The sequence below is a fragment of the Phasianus colchicus genome, chromosome 3 (assembly GCF_987193195.1).
Source record: "Phasianus colchicus chromosome 3, bPhaCol1.hap1.1, whole genome shotgun sequence".
NCBI lineage: Eukaryota > Metazoa > Chordata > Aves > Galliformes > Phasianidae > Phasianus > Phasianus colchicus.
In genome coordinates, this window is record NC_143438.1 from 49,369,633 (window position 1) to 49,383,708 (window position 14,076).

General features: G+C 43.4%; 2 protein-coding genes across 11 annotated transcripts in view; one reads left to right on the top strand and one right to left on the bottom strand.

Annotated features, from left to right (window-relative positions):
- The first annotated feature begins 1,530 nt into the window (after positions 1–1,530).
- CABYR (calcium binding tyrosine phosphorylation regulated) lies at positions 1,531–5,305 on the top strand. The gene is made up of 5 exons (XM_031612778.2): positions 1,531–1,641; positions 2,002–2,174; positions 2,260–2,313; positions 2,740–3,532; positions 5,160–5,305. The coding sequence occupies exons 2-5, from the start codon at positions 2,036–2,038 to the stop codon at positions 5,197–5,199; spliced, it is 1,026 nt and encodes a 341-aa protein (XP_031468638.2). The 5' UTR covers positions 1,531–1,641; positions 2,002–2,035; the 3' UTR covers positions 5,200–5,305.
- A 1,372-nt stretch (positions 5,306–6,677) lies between these two features.
- Positions 6,678–14,076, bottom strand: part of OSBPL1A (oxysterol binding protein like 1A) — a 73,098-nt gene continuing 65,699 nt past the window's right edge. For all 10 annotated transcript variants that reach the window (XM_090137476.1, XM_031612775.2, XM_090137475.1 and 7 more), the window contains 4 exons: positions 13,777–13,893; positions 12,639–12,762; positions 10,570–10,660; positions 6,678–6,814 (listed from right to left, as the gene is read on the bottom strand). In XM_090137476.1, coding sequence (XP_089993602.1) covers positions 6,712–6,814; positions 10,570–10,660; positions 12,639–12,762; positions 13,777–13,893 — 435 coding nt within the window. In that variant the 3' untranslated portion in view covers positions 6,678–6,711. The remainder of the gene's footprint in view (positions 6,815–10,569; positions 10,661–12,638; positions 12,763–13,776; positions 13,894–14,076) is intronic.

Sequence of the window (14,076 nt, forward strand, 5' to 3'; positions counted from 1 at the left end):
TTTTTCAGTGAAGTAAAAGCAAGATGTCACGTATGAGATTTGAATTCCTTTTTCAGCCATTACTAAATACTCATATTAACAGTGGTAGCAATCATTGCATGAAGAATTATGTGGTCACAAAAACATAAGATTAAAGCTAATATTAAGAAGTTATATTTTTAGCTGTCTTTGAAAGGGATTGGGCAATCACTGGCATCTGAACATGCATGAGCACGCTTGTCATTGGATCAGCAGAGGTTCTAGAGGCAGTCTGTAACATAAGTCGTAGACTACAATGAGCTTTGGGAATAAGCCGTACAGATACACTGCCTCTACTTTGTCATCCTGACAGAGCTGTCAAACAAAACTCTGCTAATGAGAGTTTTTGTAGATGTTTATACAACGTTGTCTTTCATCCTGATGTTTTGAGGTGAGTAGAAAAGGCTTCAAAAACCAGCCTTCTGCAAGTCTTTTGAGATAAGATGGGATTATACAAGGATACGAGTTCCACTTCAGGCTCTCTGGAGTTAAATACTGAGCTGCTCCTATTTCACTGCATTTTTTATTTTTTTTAACAAGTTTGGGTGCCCCAAGTGGGACCCAGTGCAGGTCACCAGAGTAGGCGGTGTTGCTTCATGCTCCTGCTCAGAATCTTTGCCTTATCACCCAAGACTTTCACGACCTACTTTGTCCCTGTATTTTAACCAATGTTTTAGCCACAGACAGTTCTGTTCGCATTCAGTTTTCTTATTACCCCAAACTTTTTGATTGCTGCTTTTTCCAAAATATTTTCTATCTTTTGATGTGACTTCTTCCAAGACAGAGTTCCAGTGATATAGAAGAAGAAAGGGAGATTGTTAGACACGGTTGAGCAAGAAACACTTGCATAACACCTACCCCTGTTTCATTTAGATCAATGTGTTTAACATATTGGGGGAAAAAATAATTTCTAACCAGTGTGATTCATCTTCTGTAAATTGTATTTAATGAAGAGTTAATGAATAAACTGATTTCTTCTTCTCAGAAGCATGAAGCTTGTCTGGGACCATAAGTCACTGAACTTCTGTCTGTTAACTGGTCTCTAGCTCACGTAAGACTTCAACATTGTCTAGAAGCTGTCACTTCTGCATCTGGGTCAAAGCCTGGTGGGACGAGGTGACTATCTTGTTAGGCTGACAGCTCTCAGCCTGACAGGCTCTCCAGTGTTGGGCCAAAGGCCAATGTGTTTTAGTAGAGCAGCTGGTACTGTTCTTAAGATGGCTTCCAAAAATAGCATTCAAGTTCCAGTACAATGAATTAGTTCCCAGTCTTTTTTTTTTTTTTCCTGTAAGTTCCTGTGCTGTGCTCTTCCATTTCAGACAGATGTGTTTGTTAGTGACTGAAGCTTTTATAAATATTTAGACTGGATTATGCTTCTGCTTGGTGAGCTCTAATTATACTTTTCCCTGTTTTTATATCTGTATCAAAACATCTCCAAAGCTTTTATTGTGCAGTTTCACAGACCCAGAGTTCTGACAGTTTTCAGAAGGATGTCAATGGGTATGATGCATGGGAACTGTGACATCACACTCTGCTCAGCCCTGGGCAGGGGAGGCTGCAGTGGGAGCAGGTACCAGGGTGGTGTGGGGATGGCAGGGGTGCCCTGAAAACCCTTGCTTTAAGGTAATTGTCTTTTGTCATGTCATTGGGGGGGGGGGGGGGGGGAAAGAAGAAGAGTGGTGATGTTGGTGCTTTTGGTGATGTTGGTGCTTTTGGTGATGTTGGTGTTTTTTTCTTTTGTTGTTTGTTTTGGAAAAGGGATGTCTTTTGAATTACCATTACGGTTTCCTAGCTTGCTGGCCATTCAGACTTCCTGCTACATAAAAAGCCAGAGTGGGGGGAGTCAATGATTGGGCCCTTTAAGGGAAAGTGGCATTGGGAAGTATTGGAAAAGGGTTTGTGGTGGCCTGGGCCACTGCCATAGCGCTGCTGGAATCCCATGGGGATGTGCAGGTGCTCAAGTCAAGCATTTTCTTGCTGCAGATGAGAAGCTGTGAGCCAGCCTCAGTGTGTGACAATGGAGCCTCCAGACAGTGTTCTGAGCTGCCTCAAGACTTTGCTGGAGGGTGTGAGCAGAGCTGTCATAAAACAGAAACCAGAAGACATTGCTGGGTTTTTAGCTTCCTATTTCCAAGACTTTATTGACTTCCAAAAAGGTTTGTTCGTACCAATCCTTATCTGAATAGCGTGAGCTCTGCAAGTCTTATCTAACTCCAGCTTAATTTGTGCTTCTGTTTTCAGAGAATCCAGATTTGGTTTTAACAGAAGTGGTTGAAAAATTTGATCTCAAGCAGGGTAAGATAACTGTCTGTTCTTCTAGGGTGTTTTCAGATGATGTTGCAACATGTGTGGGTACAAGTAGTTTTCACTTACGTGGGCTGCATCTCACCTGTACCTAGACCTGTGTAAGAGGCACATAAGCTCTTTGCAGTGGGTGAGAACATAGCCACCACTGCAGGATTAGGAATACAGTTAAGGAGCCCATGATTTTGAAGTGGTACCAGTGCTTTCTGAGTTTTCTTTCCCCTTCCTAATAGGAAGCAACAAACTTCCTCTCAGAAAGCTTCATAAATGTGCTTTTGTGCGAATGTAGAACATCTGATTGACTAGGCTGAAATCAATCTTTATTTAAATGGAAACATTTGCTAATGCAGTGCCATTATGTATTTGTTTTCTGCCTTTTATTTTTTATTATTTATTTATTTATTTATTACTTTGCAGAAACTTGGAATGAGGAACTGGAAGACAAGACATCAAATTATAATGAGGCTTTGCTTTTTACTGAGTCCCAGAGAAAGGAATCGTGTACAGACAGAGGGGAAGATCCTCTTGAAGATCTCACTTCACGTAGCTCCAGAATAACTCTGTGCCCATCACCAGCCAGTTCCACTCCAGAAATTACACACCCCACTGGACCTGAAGGAGCTTTATCCCCTGAGGGATCTGAACTTGAGTATGTGCCTTCTGACCCTGCACAGCTCCCTGCCCCTGTGGAAGACAGCAGCGATTCTGTTTGTCTTGTGAGGGATGTGGCAACCACTGTGCAGACTCTTCAGGAAGATGTTTCTGCTGCCTCAGCAGCTGAGGCTTCTAGGTCACAACTAGGAGTGCGGCCTTGGTCTTCCATGAGTGGAGAAGTAGGACCCTCAGACACCCAGATCTTTGTCTTAACAACTGATATCAATCAGGTTTCCTCAGTCTTCCTGCAGGAAGGACTCTCACCTCTTCCACCACCACCTCCTTGTAAAGAAGAGGTTGCTCCGCCTTCCTGTAGTGCAGCTGAGGCCATCTCAACCACTGATAAACTGATAACGGATGCAGAGGTTCCTTCCTACATGCAGCAGTTTCCAGATAAAATAATCATTTCCTTTAGTGGACAAGCTCTTTCTTCTGTAAAGCTGTCATTAAATGCAGGCCAGGTCTCATTTCTGGTTGCTAATGATGCAGCGTTCCAGCCTGAGCAAACGGAAGGCATAGCACCGATGGAATCAGCTGAGCAAGCTTGTTGCTTCAGGTAAGGAAGTCTGGGTCCTTGTCATCTTCCCAGCCCTTCAGCTTCATTAAATGGAAAAGCACCTTCATTGGTGCAACACATGGCAGCGACAGCTTCTAAGAAACTGCTGTATGAATGCCATCTACTTGGCCCCAGTGCACGTGTGTTAGAGCTCTCTGCAATCTGTCAAGAAATGGGACTAGCTCTGGGCAAGATCCTGCATTCCTGTGGGTAAATACAGATAAGAGTGATGCGAAGGGGGCCCTTGATCCCTAATAGTTTTGCTCAAAACAAGGTCTATTTCTGAAACAGATACTGGCATACTGAGATACAATACATCTGCGCTGTTGCTAAAGATGCAACAGGTTTTGATTACTTTCTTGAATGATATCCTGTTCCAGCACTAATGTGAGGTTTACCACTTAAAAAAAAAAATGGTGGTGGTTGCCTGTGCTGTCTTGCTGAGTCTGCTGTGTTTCTGCAGCTGGGCCAAGGGGGCCAATTGGTTTGCAGCCATGAAGAAAGCTGGTGTTCATGTTTCCCGGTGGGGCCCTCACCAGCAGCCCTTCTCTGTGCTAATGTGCCCAGCTTAACCCTTGCACAGCTGGAGAAACACTCCAAGGTGGAGCTCCCCAGTCCCAGGTCTCCTGATCTTGTGGAATCAGTCCAAGCCATGTCCCAGCACAGCTGTGAGGTATCAGCAAAGAACGGTGCAGGGGAAAAAGACAGACTGTAAATGAAAAATACTGGCTTATTAACAAATGCTTTGGGGGAAGGTTGACAGACCCAATTTCAAAAATACAAGCCAAATAGGTGAGTTCTCAAATGCTTGCTCAGCAGAACCTCTTGACCATAAGTAACCTTGCTTTTCTAGGCTGCAGCTATGGCAGCCCTGTACAAAACTGCCTTGCTATCCCCAGTCTCTTCTCTAACATCCTTGCTTCTACCAAGTGCAACTGTGCTTGATTTAGACATAAAGACTTGTAGTATGAATGGAATTAACTGTTTTGGCCGTTAGCCTTCTTGCCTTTTTATTGTTATAGCCGTGGCACCAAGTGGAGCAGGACAACCACCACCATTTTCTAATGCGTGGACCCTCTCTTGTCTAACGTATTTGAAATGAGGACAAAAATCTGCCATAAGCATCTGCTTCAATTCTATGCAATGCAAGAAGAAAGAAAAAGGGAAAACGCTGCACCTTTCCTTTTCATGGGCTCTACTGTTAAATAACATCCAGGACTGTAAATCTATTTCCAGCCGTGTCTTTGCACAGCAAGATGCAGGTGCTAGGAGGCTCACTGTAGCCCCAGTCCTGGTTGCCAGCCCAGCTGATGAGAAAAAAGCTATGATAAGTTCTGCAGAGAAAACTGCTGCTCTGTCATCCCTCTGGATGATGTATGGCTGCAAAAAAAAGGCTGACAAGCCAGGGCTGAGCACACAGGTATAAATGTCCTTGCAGAAAGTTACTGTAGTGCAGCGCAGACTGTCATTACATCAGGCACCAGTCTTAGAGTATTAATGAATAGAAAGAAGAAAAATCTGTTCTTAGGAAACAAAAATCCCTCAAAAGAAAACCTGATATTGAGTTTTCTTAATCTTCTGCAAAAGACAGGAACTAAATGCTTTGTTTTTGCTTTGTTTTTCCTAGAGTGGAATGTTCCATTCTGGATGACATGCTGAAGAATTGACACAACAGCTCTCAAAATCGCTTAACAGCTGGGCAACTTTGAGGGTAAGACTTGAAATGCTGGCCACAGTGAAGACCTGAGTGCAGAAGCGATGAGGTATCCAATTTTTGCCCTTACCATAAGAACCAGGCAAAGCACAGCCAAAAAAAAAAGCATTTCTCCTCCTCTGTGCAGATGTCTCCAGTACCGCTGCCCTACCTGGGTAATTCTAGTTGCACACAGAATAAAAACAGAAAGCATCTCACTGCCTTTGTAGCTGTTCCACTAGTCCACATTCAAGGCTTGAGCTGTGGGCTCACCACACACTAAAAATGAATGCTTTGCCCCAGCTCCTGGGGCCAGACTGCTCCTACTGAGAGGAAGAGACGTCACTGAAGCACGCTATCCAGTGTGACTGCAGCAACTTTGGGAGGCCTGCTTCGGGTCACCGCTGTCAAACACCATTCACTTTAGACTAGATGCAAGAAGTTTTGAAGCCTTTATTTAGTAGCAATTAAATTATTCAATTAACACTAACCTCCAGACAGCAGTTAAAATATTGTACAAGGAACAGCTCGCCCTCTAGAAGCTCTGTACACAGTTCAGTGTAAACTTACACTCTAAGATTGAATGCACCCCACTGAAAAGGGGTAAAGCAGCTGTGCACAGGAGGCCTCGCTGAAGTGCCTTCCTACCTCTGAGATGCACAAGGCTTCCTTCCAGGCAGCCTGCACTGTGCAGACAGTCCCACGGGGTCCCAGACTGATCCACTTCTTGCCTGTTTGCAGTGGTGCTGGGCACCAGAACTCATAGTGCATTGAACAGATTCTTTTCAAACCTGTTATTAGTGTGCAGTTGAAATCCAATCCATAGGTGTTTAAATGGCTCTTAATTCCTTAAACCATAATGCTTGTAGCAAAAAAAGGAGAGCAAAATTCAAAACACACTGCACAAAATATTGAATAAATACCTCTGAGTAACGTCACCAGCTTAAACAACTGCATGAAGGCTCCAGAGATGGGTGCGTTTCTGGGAGCTCTGACCAGAGCTCAGGATTGAAGGGAGTTACTTCAGTAAAAGAAAAGTCGCTTTATGAAAAATTGCCTCTGTACAAAAGTGACACACCCTTCTTTGCTTTAAGAACAGAATATTGCAATGACTTTATGTGCTTTTAGACATTCCCATGTCATAATAAATAAAAACAGTTTTGCTTGTGCCAATGTTATCTATGAAAGAAGGTATTCACAGAACAGCCAAGGTGTTCCGTTCCTCATACACCACAACCTAATATAGGTGTATTCAGCAAACCAGGCAGCTGTACATCATGGTGACTTGCTGACTTTGTCCACTGCCAGCCAGAAAAGTTCATCCCCTACCTAAGGGACCGCAGTCACGTACTGCCAGATTTACTGCGGAGATGCGTAATATTCTGTTGGATAACATGTTAGTTCTTTCAGGAGGTAAGTAAAATGAGGGAAAACATTAAAACAGATTAAGACTTATTTGTATCAGCCACAGGCTTCTTATTGCATTTTAATAAATATCAGGCAAATTAAAGTAGTTTCTGTCCCAGTAGTTGCCAGAATAGAGCCAGTCCTGTGTGCCGGTGTGGGGATTGGGCCCTTGATGGAACCATCTGTAAGGAAACACGCAGCATGTTACCAAAGTTATCCATACACTGCTGTAGTTCAGAACTGCTTTGCTGTATCTGTAGCTGTTGCATCTGTAGCTGTTGTTCAAAGTAATTACCATGAATGCCAGAGTCCTCTTAGTTTAAAATCTTAAGTATATTTTAAGTTGTTTTCAGCAGCCAGATTTCCCCATTCCAGCAGCACTTCAGTGGCTCCCAGGTGACATTACTGACATCAGCATTTTGTCCATTTGGAGCAGTCAAGACTCTCACATAGAAAGGACAGCTACAGTTACATTTCAAAGCAGTTGTGAACCATCATTTTGGCATGCATAAATAATAACAGTATCTTCAAGACAGTGAACACCACAAGCACTGCAGTCCTGAAAACAGAAAAACACTATTTCCCCAGTACCTAGATTTCCCCCAGTGTCTCAAAGCCTTGTTTTGCAACATGCCAACTCAGAACAAGTGCCTTCACTACCGTCAGTGTAGGTGAAACATCACCCCCAGGCTGCAGGAAAAGTCGTGGTTTACTACAGCATGACGGTGTTGCATCCACTGTTAGTGCTGAGGGACCGACGTGAATGCCCAGAGAGCTGATCCAGCTGCACCAAGTTATGTGCCAGCTTCTACGCTGGCTGCTGATTGACACACTGGACTCTTGCACACGCTGGCTTCTTCCCCTCCTCTCTTCTCCTTCCTTATAGGAAAGCCAGGCACACACACACACAGCACAGTCTGGGGAATAGAGGGCTGTCAACAAAGCTGGGTGTCACCTCACAAGGCCGGACTGCAGTACCCCCAGTGGGGAGGACAGCTGTCAAAGCACCATAGCACAGAAGGTTGTCCTCCCTCCTCCTCACCCATGCCTGTTTCTGGCAGTTACATCATACAGTGTAACTGAGCACAGCCTGCTGTTTGAGTCTGGCTCAATCTTTCATCTCGCAACGGCAGACCCCAGAGGACAAGCAGTAGTTTAAGTTTTTGCTGTGTTTTGCCATGCTGTGTTGGCATCACCAGGCAGCTTGAGAGCAGCTCTTGTGGTTAATATATGCTCCAGTGCTTCCTTTCTGCTCTTCAGTGGCCACAAAGGCCGGTTCTCGCTTCGTATGCCTCACTGTAGCAAACACACTCACTGATGTAAATCATGCATGCGCATTTTTTAACTCACTCTTCCTTTTTAGGTTTTCTGCTTGTCAGAGCAGAAATGAAAATACATTAGGATCAAATAAGGGCAATGAAACTATGAAGGGTCTGGAGCACAAGCCTTAAGGGATGGTTCAGATGGGAGAAGAAAAGGCTCAGGGGAGACCTTAATGCTCTCTACAATTGCCTGAAAGGGAGTTGTGATGAAATGGGGGGTCGGTCTCTTTTCCCAGGTAACAGCAATAGGACAAGAAGGGCTGGACAAGAGGGACTGGCCTCAAGTTGTTTTGAGGGAGATTCAGGTTGGATATTAGGAGAAATTTCTTCTCAGAAAGTAGTGATGCAGTGGCACAGGCTGCCCACAGAGGTGGTGGAGTCACCGTCCCTGGAGGTGTTCAAGAACCATATGGATGTGGCACTTGGGACACAGATTAGCAGGCACAGTGCGAAGGGGCTGATGGTTGGACTAGGTGATCTTAGCAGTCTTTTTCAACCTTAATGATCCTGTGATTACAATCCACTGACTTTAAAGAGGAAAAGCACAAAGGCAACCAGCATTACAATGCCATACTACAGAGCAGGGTGGCCAGTAAGAGGCTCTGTCTAGATCCAAAAGATCTGAGCTGCACATTGGACGTAACTCCTCATGTAATGCCATCACAGTGGTAAACTGAACAGTCAAACACCTGCATGGCACTTCTGCCCTGATTAAACTAACAGAAATCAGTGAAAGTTCCTTACCCCTTGTGCCACACGTCATTTACTACCATGGAACCTTTGCTTGGGATGTGTCAGCTGCTCTGAAGTAAGTGGTGTGTGTGCAGGCCCAGTATGCTTCCCAGGGGAGCAGCAGCTTATTCCAGAGTATAAGCCTAACATTTGCTGAGGTTCAGTGCTACAAGTAATGACCTCACCCTGCAGCTTAGGGAGCTGTACGCCCAGGACCTCACTGCACTGCCTTCAGCACAGGAATGGATCAGGACAGTGTCCTCTAGTGGGAAACTGCAGCTGTTTACATCAGTTTCCATCACACTTCAGGTTAAGACCTGCAGGCTGACCCTCTGGGAGCAGCAGGAGAGTTGTCTTCCAACAAAATAGCTTTTTTCTCCAAGCTCAACTGTATTTAAATGAAAAGGAGCTTTTCCTACATAATTTACGTTCATCTTTTGAAAGCAATCACGCTTGGCATTCCTACTAAAAAGATCAGATTCAAGGAAGGTTCTGCCAAAGCTTTGGAGACACACGGGAAAATAAGGAGTTCTTAAACGATACCAGGAATCTGAAGTCCATGCACAGACAACTTGCACAGTGCTGGCTCTACAGCAACTGGAGAACCTCGTGAATGGTTCTGCACTGACTACAGACCCTGAGCACCATTGCTCTGCACTGTACTCTGGAAATTCCTTTAGTTCTTATACCAAGCTGAAGTGCTCAGAGCTTTACCTTAGGGTAGATACTTCAGATAGCTGGAGGAACAGTGTAGTTATCCCTACCACTTGGTGAGAGCCAGAACCAAAGCACACTTCCCTGAATTCAGGGAAGGAAGAGGGAGGTGCGAGGCTGTTCTGCATGTAACACATCTATTCAGAAGCATTACAAAAAATGTTATTTTGTACCAGTTTCAGGACAAACAAACCCAAACACTGCAGTAAAGCAGGCAGAGGAAAAACAGTCAGACATGACCAAACCTGGGACTCTGGGATGATGGGTGACTTCATTTGCAAAAAAAAGATAAGTGATTTATAGTTACAAACAGACATTTTGAAGGCATTTAATTCATGATGTTTGGGTGCATTAGCAATTAATAAGTAGGGAAGAGATGAAGTTTGCTTACTTCTAGAAAGTTTAGCCCTACTTTTTTTTTTTTCCTCCTGTGAAGAGGCCACCAATCTCTTGTTATAAATTTGAATAGCCTTTGCCTGGTCAAATGAGATTCATTTGATTGTTGTTTTTAAGAATTCTATTGAGCCAGCTGTGCCTGACAGTTCCCAGTTGACTTCCCTTTTAAGAAAAACAACTGGCAGCTGCCTTGTATGCTAACTTTTCCCTTAACTTCTCTAACTTTCATAGTTAGTAACAGTCTTGGAAAGGAAGAAATGACATGGAGAATGAGCTGATGGAGCCATTTCACCATCTTTAAAAAAAAAAATAACCAAAACACCTGTATGCTGCAGGAGTACAGTGTTGCCAGCACCCAGCAACTGACCTGAGAAGTTGTGGGCAATATGCCATCAAGTTCACTGGAGGAATTGTTTATTCCTTGCTTTGGTCAAGCATACATATTTGAGGCATTACACATTAACTGCTACCAACAACTGTCCTTACAAACAGCCGTGAGCAGCAGCATCTTTTTCCCACTTAGAAAAGACAACATGCTTTAACACTTAGCATATCAACACAGGTGCACAAGCAGCGAGGGGGAAGGAAGCAAGACATCTGATTCTGGGTGCTGCAGCCTGCAAAGACCCAGTCTGTATATATCACAGCAGCACCACCAATGCTGAGATGTCAGCTTCATGCTGACACCACACACCACCAGCATGGGCTGGCAGCTAACCTGAATGTTCAACACATTCATACCAAAACACCCACACGCATGCAGGCACACTGACCTCGTCTTCCAGTCTTCCTCTGATTTTGAACGATTTTTGCGGGCAGTCCTTTGCTTTTCTTCTAGCCTCTTCTTCTCCTCACTAGCCAGATCTTGAAGGAATAAAAATACACAGGTAAAAATACACAGTCATTAATCCATCTGACCCAGCATATTAATAAGTTATCCCTTTAAAAAGCATTCTATGTAACAGAGAAGTGCATCTATTTCAGCCTAAGAGCAGAGCAATAGGGGGGTTGGAATATTCGTTTCCCAACCATGAAGAATCAATCCTCTATTTTTATATTTTGTTGTTGGAGCAGATAGCTAGCATGGGTCACAGTCCAAAGCAAGCTTCCATTTGGCAGAAAGGAGTTTCATTTTCCCTTCAGAATATCTTGAGGAAGACTGAAAAACAGATTATGTGAAGGGTAATCTCTTTCATATTTGAATCCTCACGAAGTATTTCACATACAGCTCAGAAAAAAATAACTGAGATAACATCTGGAAGCTGTTCCTGGTTACCCTACCGGCCTCTAGCACTGCCTGTTACGAGTCTATCTGCTGTATCAACTTCATGCTGTTAGTACAGTGAAGGAATATGACCTGTTGCTAAAGGCACAGTTACTGCACTTTGAGTTTAGACATGCAAGTTACTGGGAATGCTGTGAACCAGCAATGTCCATCCTACTGGCTACACATCAATCCTACAGTCAAGAAGTAGTTGTGGGAATTCAGTGATCTGCTCTTTTTTATTTTTATTATTTATAAGCCTCCAAGCAGCAGTTAGCCACTTCTGAGGAAAACAATCCACTGAAGTACAACTGTGCTGTAGTACACCTGCATCACTGTTTTTCATATCAAATCTCAGACTATTTATCAGAAGTAGTCACAGTTATTGTGCTATTATGTAGGTGAAACTGATTCAGAGGTTTCATGACTTACCAGTAAGTCAGAAAGTAAGGCAGAAAAAGCAAAATGCCCCCCTGCTTTTACTCTACAAATGTAGCCACCTTGCTTTAGAAGTAAACTACTGAAGAGAAGGAGGCAAAAAAGGGCTGGGGGAGGTTGTTCCAAACCACAATCAAGTATTTAGCACCAAGTTGCATATCAGAAGACTAAAAGACACTTAGACTCCATGGCACCTACAGTAACAATCTGAAGTTTCTAAAAAGCATACAAATCTCATAATGCATTTCTAATTCACTATCCCAAGACAACAAAAGTGTTCAAATTCCCAGTGAGGAACGTTGGTGCATCATACACATTTGTCACTGATGTCCCAACTTAAGTAGCCTTGACTGCGTTACTCAGAATCGTCACTTCAAAATGTTCTTTTTGCTTTGGTTGATGAAAACAGAAGCTGACAAGTTCACAAATACTTTTGATGCTTCAAAACTCTCCTCTTAGTCTCCCGCTATAGGGCTGGACAACAGAGCATAGCAAAGGTTCTAAATCTAAAAAGAACACAGAACAGCGTAGGGTCTAAGATTCCAACTTGCACAGAAGTACATAAGCAGGCCGGTGGTGCGGTGCATTCCTGGCTAGGAGCTAAGCCACTCATTTACTTCAGTCCAGGATGGAAGACAGAATTAAAGAGCAAAAGCATGAAAAACTCATGGGTTGGAATTAAAGACAGCTAACCAAGTGAAGGGAAAGAGAATGAAAAAGCAATGCAAAGGCAATGACTCATCACCACCCACCAGTATCACCTATGCCCAGCCAGCTTTCAAGCAACAGCTGCTTTGGAAAAACATCTTCCTTGTCAAAGTTCTACTGTTGAGCATAATAACAGCACTGAATACCTCCTTGTTCAGCAGCAGCTAAAACAAGAGTGTGCTACCAACACAGCTTTGATCACCACTCTAAAATTCATAGCATTGTTAAAGGCAGCTGTGAAGTACATGAAGTAGAGGTGGGTGACAACTTTTACTAGAAGTAGTACAAGGATTAAATACTGTCTTGTAGTGTGGAAAACCATATCTTTATGGTCTATTCTTATGACATTCTAGCAGTTCATCTAACAACTCAGAAGTTGAATTAATTCATTTTTTTCCCCGGTTCTTCAGTTTTAACAAGAAATAAAATTACCTATTTCTCCATTTTCCATGGCTCTGATATCCGGTCGTAGCCGGCAGTCAGTTTTGGGAATGACACTTTCCATTTCTTTGTCCAATTCATTCAAAGCCATAGCAAAGCTAGTGAAATTGTACATCTGAAATACAGAGACAAAGAGAAAAGGTGACTTTCTTACAAAGCCTCTGGCTGCTAGTCTTAATATACAACAAAGCAGCTGTCTAAAAACAAACATCCAAGTGCTTTTTTTATTATTTAGTCACTCGAGATAAGAATACTCAAGATACCAGCAAAACTGCACTGTCAGGAAGAATGTAGCTGATCCTTGGTGTTTCTGTTTAACCAGGACAGCATCCAATTACTCAGTGCACTATTTCTCTCTTATCTTCTTTTTCCAGTCCTACTGGTATTTTCCCCGTCTCCGAAGAGAGATTTCCCCCTTGATTAATCTACAGAGGGCACCTTTACTTGTTCCAAGTCTATTTTTGTACATGAACACATCTCATTCTCTGCCCACTGGCTCCACGGCCCTTAGAATCATAGAATTATAGAATTACAGGAGTTGGAAGGGTCTCTGGAGACCATCAAGGCCAACATCAACGCCCCTGCTAAAGCAGGTTCCCTACAGCAGGTCATACAGGAAAGCATTCAGGTGGGTCTTGAATATCTCCAGAGAAGTAAACTCCACCACCCTCTGAGCAGCCTGTTCCAGTGCTCTGTCACCCTCACAGTAAGTAATTTTTTCCTCATGTTCAGATGGAACTTTCTGCATTCCATTTTGCACCCACTGCCCCTTGTTCTATCTTTGGGCACTGCCTTCACACACCAGCCTATGCTGTACAGGCTTTGCAAGCATCTCCTAGAGAGTGTCTGCCCTTTAAGGAAGCCCTTCAGAAGAGGTCTTTTCTTGCAAAGCTGCGTGTCTCTGTGTGGGGAACACAGTGCAGGGAAGAAGTGGGGAAGCTGCCCACATCACTGGCTGCACAAAGCATTCAATTCTGTAGAGAAATTTGGTTAAGTAACTGCCTGTGGAAAGTCTGCTGCAGTGAACAGACCCATTAAGGAAGAGAGGACAAATGGATTTGTTTTGTGTTGACCAGGCAGAATAACAGGATATAACATGCACTTTTCAGTAAGCAGAAGCGTAACTGACCTGTGCTGAATTTGGAGGTCTTGGTGTTATCTTCCATAGTAAAATACTTCCAGGAATAACATACACACTCTCAGAATCTGGCAGTGGCATCTCATCAGGTTCCTCAGTGTTGCTCACCTGAAAACAGCACAGAAAGAAAAGGGATTATGTAAAATCCTTGACCAAAAGTAAATGACAGCAACAAACTTTTAAAAATGCTCATCAAGAAGGACAACAGCATTTACACAGAGTATGTACTTCTCTCCAAGCCAAGGCTACCTGAAGTTTCTCACATTTCTTTGTAGATAAGATCTGAATATT

What these genes read in the sequence shown, in the direction of transcription:
- CABYR (XM_031612778.2), top strand. Translation starts at nt 2,036, where the DNA reads ATGGAGCCTCCAGACAGTGTTCTGAGCTGCCTCAAGACTTTGCTGGAG. An exon ending in AAAATTTGATCTCAAGCAGG is followed by an intron (nt 2,314 to 2,739) that starts GTAAGATAACTG and finishes ATTACTTTGCAG; the next exon opens with AAACTTGGAATGAGGAACTG. An exon ending in GAGCAAGCTTGTTGCTTCAG is followed by an intron (nt 3,533 to 5,159) that starts GTAAGGAAGTCT and finishes TGTTTTTCCTAG; the next exon opens with AGTGGAATGTTCCATTCTGG.